Source organism: Littorina saxatilis, linkage group LG12 (assembly GCF_037325665.1).
Source record: "Littorina saxatilis isolate snail1 linkage group LG12, US_GU_Lsax_2.0, whole genome shotgun sequence".
Lineage (NCBI taxonomy): Eukaryota > Metazoa > Mollusca > Gastropoda > Littorinimorpha > Littorinidae > Littorina > Littorina saxatilis.
This window is the reverse complement of record NC_090256.1, coordinates 60,112,701-60,120,200: the sequence shown is the minus strand read 5'-3', so window position 1 is coordinate 60,120,200 and position 7,500 is coordinate 60,112,701. Positions and strand designations below refer to the sequence as shown.

Here is a 7,500-nt window from a genome sequence, read left to right as displayed (position 1 = left end):
GAGATCACATTATTGGCATTATCCCTTCGCCCGCATCCCATTTTAGCGTACGAGATTTTTACTGGAAGTAAAAAAAATGGGGAGTAAAAATTTCGTGAAGGGAGTAATTTTTTCGTGCCTTGGGGAGTTCTTTTCTCGTACGAAAAATTTACTCGGAGTAAGAATTTTGTACGAAATATTTACTCCGGAGTAAATTTTTCGTGGAGTAAAAATTTCGTGTTACACCGGCCTCCTATGCGGGAAGTTTAGTATTCGAATCAAGGCCGCGCCTGGTGGGTTAAGGGTGGAGATTTGTTCTATCTCCCAGGACAACTTATTTGCAGACTTGCTAGTGCCTTATTCCCCTTCGTGCGCACGGAAAAAATCCTGTAATCCATGTCAGAGTACGGTGGGTTATAGAAACACAAAAATGCCTAGCATGCATCCCCCGAAATCGGCGTATGGCTGCCTAAATGGCGGGGTAAAAACAGTCATACAGGTAAAAACACAATCGTGCCAAAACAAGAGTGTACGTGGGAGTTTCAACCCATGAAAAAATTGAAAAAAAGAAGGAAAAAAAGAAGAACAATTACACCTTACTAAATGTATGTTGCATCTCGATAATCTTTTCTTTTCCCACTACAGTAAAACAGTAACTTCGCTCTTTGTGTGTGTGTGTGTGTGTGTGTGTGTGTGTGTGTGTGTGTGTGTGTGTGTGTGTGTGTGTGTGTGTGTGTGTGAGGGGAAGTGCGTGCGTGCGTGTGTGCGTGTGTGCGTGTGTGTGTGTGTGTGTGTGTGCCTCAAAATGTATATCACAATCTGGTCATTTCCCTATACTTATTTATTTATTTATTAAGGAGATTTCTATAGCGCATAACTAAAAGCACTATGCGCTTTACAATATCACTAGGTATAAGCACACGCAAACATACTCTGATTAAATAGAACTTAGCCTAACAAGACATACTAAGAACACTAAACATTTGAGTTCATACAAAAATAGAGAATTAAATTAAATACTGGACAAACGATTAAAATAAGCTTAAGGCCTACACCGACTACAATGGACTATTTCAAATACAAAAATTAAGTTAACTATAAAAGGCAGTGCATCAAACTCCATAATCCTAAGAAGGTCGAACAAATAAAAAACATAAAAGACTATTTAACTATAATTACTTCGTAAAAGATAATAAACATGGAATACAAAGCTGTAATTTTTAACAACAAATCTAAAAAGATTTTCATGCCATATTGCACAACACATTTTGACACACACCCAACCTCACACAAGCACACATACACACTTACACACACACACACACACACACACACACACACACACACACACACACACACACACACACACACACACTCACACATATACACACACACATGTACTCACACACTCACACACACACACACACACACACACACACACACACACACACACACACACACACACACACACACACACGTACACAATAAATTCAACAAATATTTAAATACATAAAAAGAATTAAGTAAGCGTTTAAAACATATTTTACAAACAATAGTAGTACATATATATAGTGTTAATAATGTGAGACTACCCAATAAAATTATCTAACTAGTGAGTTTATTGAAATGCCTTGCTTTTTCTCTCAGTATCCAACTTCGACTTCGGAGATGATGATGACGAACACAAGATCTTCATCACCGGCGGTGGTGGGGGCGGTGGTGGTGGTGGCGGCAGCGGTGGTGGCGGCGGCAGCAGTGGCGGTGGCGACCTTGGCCTGACTCTAGCTGGTGCCGGAGCTGATGCCTCAGCCAGTGCTGGTGCCTCTGCTGGTGCCGGAAGCCTCGGAGGCCTGGACTTCTTCCTGGGAGGAGGGGGAACTGGGAGTTCCGCTGCTGCCCGGGCTGCTGCCTCTGCTTCCGCTGGGGCGTCTGTGAACAATGCTCTTATCGCTCAGCTTCTGGTGAGTGTTAAAATTACATACGATACCGATGCATGCAAGGTCTGGCGGTGACCGTACGCGTAGTTTTCCACTGCTGGTGTGACTTAGTCATCGAGACGAACTTCATTCTCAAAAAAGACGAATTCCGAAAATAACTCTTTCGGGTTTTTATGCGTTGTAAAACAATAAATACTCTTGTTTTTGTTTTTTGTTTTTTTAGGCAAGCATTCTCATGAGACATTATAGGGCCAGTCACTGACTAGCAATATGACGGGCGCTGTGGCGGGGTGGTAAGACTGACGTCGGCCTCTTAATCGGAAGGTCGAGGGTTCGAATCCCGGCCGCGGCCGCCTGGTGGGTTAAGTGTGGAGATTTTTCCGATCTCCCAGGTCAACTTATGTGCAGACCTGCTAGTGGCTTATCCCCCTTCGTGTGTACACGCAAGCACAAGACCAAGTGCGCACGGAAAAGATCCTGTAATCCATGTCAGAGTTCGGTGGGTTACAGAAACACGAACATACCCAGCATGCTTCCTCCGAAAGCGGCGTATGGCTGCCTTAATGGCGGGGTAAAAACGGTCATACACGTAAAATTCCACTCGTGTAAAAACACGAGTGTACGTGAGAGTTTCAGCCGACGAACGCAGAAGAAGAAGACTGACTAGCAATAGTTGTGTCTGAAACATGTGGACACGTGTGGAAAGTTTGCCTCAATAAAACCAAGATTATTCACTCTTACACAACCCACAAACCTGACAGCATTATTACCCGGGTTCGTCTGTTCATCTATGGTCTGTTACACTCGATACCAATACTTGCAAGGTCAGGCGGTGACCGTACGCGGATGTTCCACTCCTGATTTGACGGAGTCATCGAGACAAACTGTATTCTCGAAATTCTTTGTCATTTCTTCAGAAAACCTGCATGTGAAGGAAGTGAAAGAACTACGTGACGACGGCGTTATTCGAACTGAGACGTCTTCTCGAAACTGTATTTCTATTTTAAGGTCAAAGATTCCACTTTGACAAAGAGTGTAAAAAAGAGACGTTGTTGTTGTTGTTGTTGTTGTTGTTGTTGTTGTTGTTGTTGTTGTTGTTGTTGTTGTTGTTCTTCTTCTTCTTCTTCTTCTTCTTCTTCGATCTTCTTCTTCTTGCTCTTGCTGTTTGTTTATGGCGTTGTCGTATCTCAACACAATCAATTTCAAACCTAAAGGGCGTATTCACGACTCCCTTCTCAGGCAAACTTTGGCTAAGTACCACTAGGTTCATAAGAAACGGTTGTGTTGATTAAATCGACTTTTATTAATGTGATCAGACTCGCACAAATGCCGTCAAATGTCGTATCAAACGATGCTACTAGTGCTGACACTACAACAATTTACATTATTATTCTTACCAATGTTCTTGTTCTGCTGCAGGGTGGTGGTGCAGGAGCAGGTGCCTCTGCCTCTGCCTCTGCCTCTGCCCTGGCCGGTGCCTTCAAGGAACTGGAGTTGGCACGCGCTTCATTTGCCAGTGCGCAGGCCCAGGCTTCAGCTTCCGCTTCCGCTCTGGCCTCGGCCCAGGGAGCGGTGAGCGAGGCGGAGGCCCAGGCTGTGGCTACAGCGCGCGCTGAGGCTCTGTCCACTGCCTCCTCGGCAGTGGCTACCGCCCGCGCCCAGGCCTCCGCCCAGGTGTCCACTGCCCGCGGTGCTTACGCCTCAGCCGTGGCCAGCGCCCAGGCGTCCGTCAGCACCATGCGTACCTCCGAGAGCAGGTTCCGTGCCATGGCCTCCGCTTTCGCCCGCGCCCGTGCCTTGGCTCGTGCTTCTGTCTCCCGTGTTCGTGCCCAAGCTTCTGCCTTCGCTTCTGCCAGCGCCTCTGCTGCTGCCTCCGTTCGCGCTGCTGCGACATCTTCTGCCAAGGCCGTGGCCACCGCCATGGCGTCCGCTCGTGCCTCTGCACGTGCCAGCGCTCAAGCTCAGGTGTCGGCCATCGCTCAGGCCTCCGCTAGCGCCCAGGCTTCGGCCCAGGCCGCCGCTTCTGCCGTGGCCAGCGCTCAGGCCCGTGTTGACGCCCTCGCCACCGCCTCGGCTTCGGCCTCCGCTTCTGCCAGCGCCTCTGCCGGTGCTGGTGTCGGGGGTCTGGGATCAACCAGCAGCCTTGACGCCCTGCTGGCTCTTGCCGGCGCCTCTGCTTCCGCATCAGCCTCTGCCGGCGCTGGTGCGGGATCGGGTCTGGATCTGAGTGGTCTCAATCTGGGCGGCTCTGCTGGTGCTTCGGCCGCCGCCTCTGCTGCCGCCTCCGCTGCTGCTGGCTCTGGTATCGGAATCAGTGGGCCTTCCATTGGGATTGGTGGTGGCATCATCAAGCGGCCTGGCTACTACTGAACTGTCTGAATCATTATAGGAGTGTAGTGTACCCGTTCGGCCACGTCGTCTGGTTCTCCTAAATAAATCCCAAACCCAAGACTCTGGTCTCAAAGCACAGCGAAGGAGGAAAGTGTGTTTATCGTTCTTGAGGAGAGATGTGATCTGGTGTATGAAATGGTTGCTTTCTTGTTGCTTGAGGGTCTTTTCTTTTCAATAAAGATAGAAGAATAAAACAAACGAAAAAAACATGGCAGTTGTGTGTGGTGTTGGTGTTATGCAGATGGTTTGTATTTGAATTATTAACGTGACAATCAGGATTTTGTTTATACTGAAAAAAGAGTCAAAATTTAAATAAACAGAAACAAGTTGCGTAAGGCGAAATTACTACATTAAGTCAAGCTGTGGAACTCACAGAATGAAACTGAACGTAGTCCGCCGCTAGTGCAAAAGGCAGTGAAAGTGACGAGCCTGTTTGGCGCGGTAGCGATTGCGCTGTGCTTCATAGCACACTTTACTGTACCTCTCTTCGTTTTAACTTTCTGAGCGTGTTTTTAATCCAAACATATCATATCTATATGTTTTTGGAATCAGGAACCGACAAGGAATAAGATGAAATAGTTTTTAAAACGATTTCGGAAATTTAATTTTGATTATAATTTTTATATTTTTAATTTTCAGAGCTTGTTTTTAATCCAAATATAACATATGTATATGTTTTTGGAATCAGAAAATGACGAAGAATAAGATGAAATTGTTTTTAGATCGTTTAATAAAAAAATAATGTTAATTACAAGTTTCTGATTTTTAATGACCAAACTCACTCATTAGTTTTTATGCCACCAAGCTGAAATGCAATACCAAACCGCGGGCTTCGTCGAAGATTGCTTTGGCAAAATTTCAATCAATTTGATTAAAAAATGAGGATGTGACAGTGCCGCCTCAACTTTTACAAAAAAGCCGGATATGACGTCATCAAAGGTATTTATCGAAAAAATGAAAAAAACGTCCGGGGATATCATACCCAGGAATTCTCATGTCAAATTTCATAAAAATAGGCCCAGTAGTTTGATCTGAATCGCTCTACACACACACACAGACAGACACACACACATACACCACGACCCTCGTCTCGATTCCCCCCTCTATGTTAAAACATTTAGTCAAAACTTGTAACAACATTTAGTCAAGTAGCTGTCAAACTCACAGAATGAAACTGAACGCAATGCAACGCAGCAAGACCGTATACTCGTAGCATCGTCAGTCCACCGCTCATGGCAAAGGCAGTGAAATTGACAAGAAGAGCGGGGTAGTAGTTGCGCTGAGAAGGATAGCACGCTTTTCTGTACCTCTCTTCGTTTTAACTTTCTGAGCGTGTTTTCAATCCAAACATATCATATCTATATATTTTTTGAATCAGGAACCGACAAGAAATAAGATGAAAGTGTTTTTAAATTGATTTCGGAAATTTAATTTTGATCATAATTTTTAATTTTGAAAGCTTGTTTTTAATCCAAATATAACATATTTATATGTTTTTGGAATCAGAAAATGATGGAGAATAAGATGAACGTAAATTTGGATCATTTTATAAAAAAAAATTTTGTTTACAATTTTCAGATTTTTAATGACCAAAGTCATTAATTAATTTTTAAGCCACCAAGCTGAAATGCAATACCGAAGTCCGGGCTTCGTCGGAGATTACTTGACCAAAATTGCAACCAATTTGGTTGAAAAATGAGAGCGTGACAGTGCCGCCTCAACTTTCACAAAAAGCCGGATATGACGTCATCAAAGACATTTATCGAAAAAATGAAAAAAACGTCCGGGGATATCATACCCAGGAACTCTCATGTCAAATTTCATAAAGATCGGTCCAGTAGTTTAGTCTGAATCGCTCTACACACACACACACACGCACACACACACACACATACACCACGACCCTCGTCTCGATTCCCCCCTCGATGTTAAAACATTTAGTCATAACTTGACTAAATGTAACAAAAAGGGAGACGAAGAACATGTAGTTCGCATACAGAAATATTTATCAGAATGTAACTGTGTCACAAAAGACGCGGTATGCCTGACCCTCACAAACATAACAAAACTATAACTCTCGACAAAAACACGCACTAACACCTATACAATACGCTCGCACGCACGCACGTACATATGCATGCACACACATACACACATGCCGCACGCATATAACACACACACACACACACACACACACACACACACACACACACACACACACACACACACACACACATGTGGTATGTGATTGAGTAGATCTTACACTTTAAAGATCGAAGATATATCTAAAGGTCTTACCATTTATCTCTGTTATCTGGTATCTAAATCGTTTGGTTCATAAATACACGTGAACAACAAAAGACGTGCTAGCTCAGAAACCTGTAGTACTCTGCTGCTAACAAATCCTGTAACTAGTTTCTGTTCTGGAAATGTTCCTTGAATTATGTATCATTGATTTGTAATTTAGTAACATCAGGAATGAGGTACGTAATTAATTTGTTTACTTTTTTTATTTTGAAATTTGAAGCAATAAGTGTAGATGTATTCCCTTACCCTACCATAATTCCATGCATCATCACACCAGCTTTGTTGTAGACAAATCTAAATTTGATAGGCAGAATTTGTAATCTTTTATAATCAGATGTGGAAGAGATGTATTTGTAAAAGAATTAATTTAACAGCTCGTCTATGTAAACCGCTTAAGTGTTTCAAAGTGTCCCACACTGTGGAAGCATAGTGAATAGCTGATTTAATATAAGCCAGAAAAAGACAGTTTCATTGTGCGTAGGTCTAGACAGTGTGTAATTGTTTATAACTGATATCATAGACCTATATTAGATACCTCTAATGTAGGTCCCTGCTGATATATTTGTTAGATGTGTTTTTACAAATTGTATCTACATGTTTTGACCAAGACAGGTTATTATCAATGGTTATTCCCAAGACTTATGGTTATCTACTTTGGTTACATCTTGATTTCGTATTTGCAGTGTCGGAAATCTAGATGATAGTTTTTGTAGTTTTTGTCTCCTCGTGCATGCATTTAGTATTATTTGGGTTCAGTGACATATGTTTTATTTCTGACCATTCTAGAAATCGATCAATGTTTTCTTGGAGAACTTGTGCTAGTTTTATAAGATCTTGGTGACTAGAATGAATTGTATTATCATCTGCAAATAGTTCACACATGCAT

The 7,500-nt window shown here is 43.0% G+C and overlaps 1 protein-coding gene across 1 annotated transcript in view; it reads left to right on the top strand.

Moving 5' to 3' along the window:
* LOC138982423 (glycine, alanine and asparagine-rich protein-like) overlaps positions 1 to 4,518 on the top strand; it is an 8,270-nt gene extending 3,752 nt beyond the window's left edge. Inside the window, exons 3-4 of the mRNA XM_070355701.1 lie at positions 1,627 to 1,940; positions 3,336 to 4,518. Coding sequence (XP_070211802.1) covers positions 1,627 to 1,940; positions 3,336 to 4,286 — 1,265 coding nt within the window. The 3' untranslated portion in view covers positions 4,287 to 4,518. The remainder of the gene's footprint in view (positions 1 to 1,626; positions 1,941 to 3,335) is intronic.
* Positions 4,519 to 7,500: the final 2,982 nt, after the last annotated feature.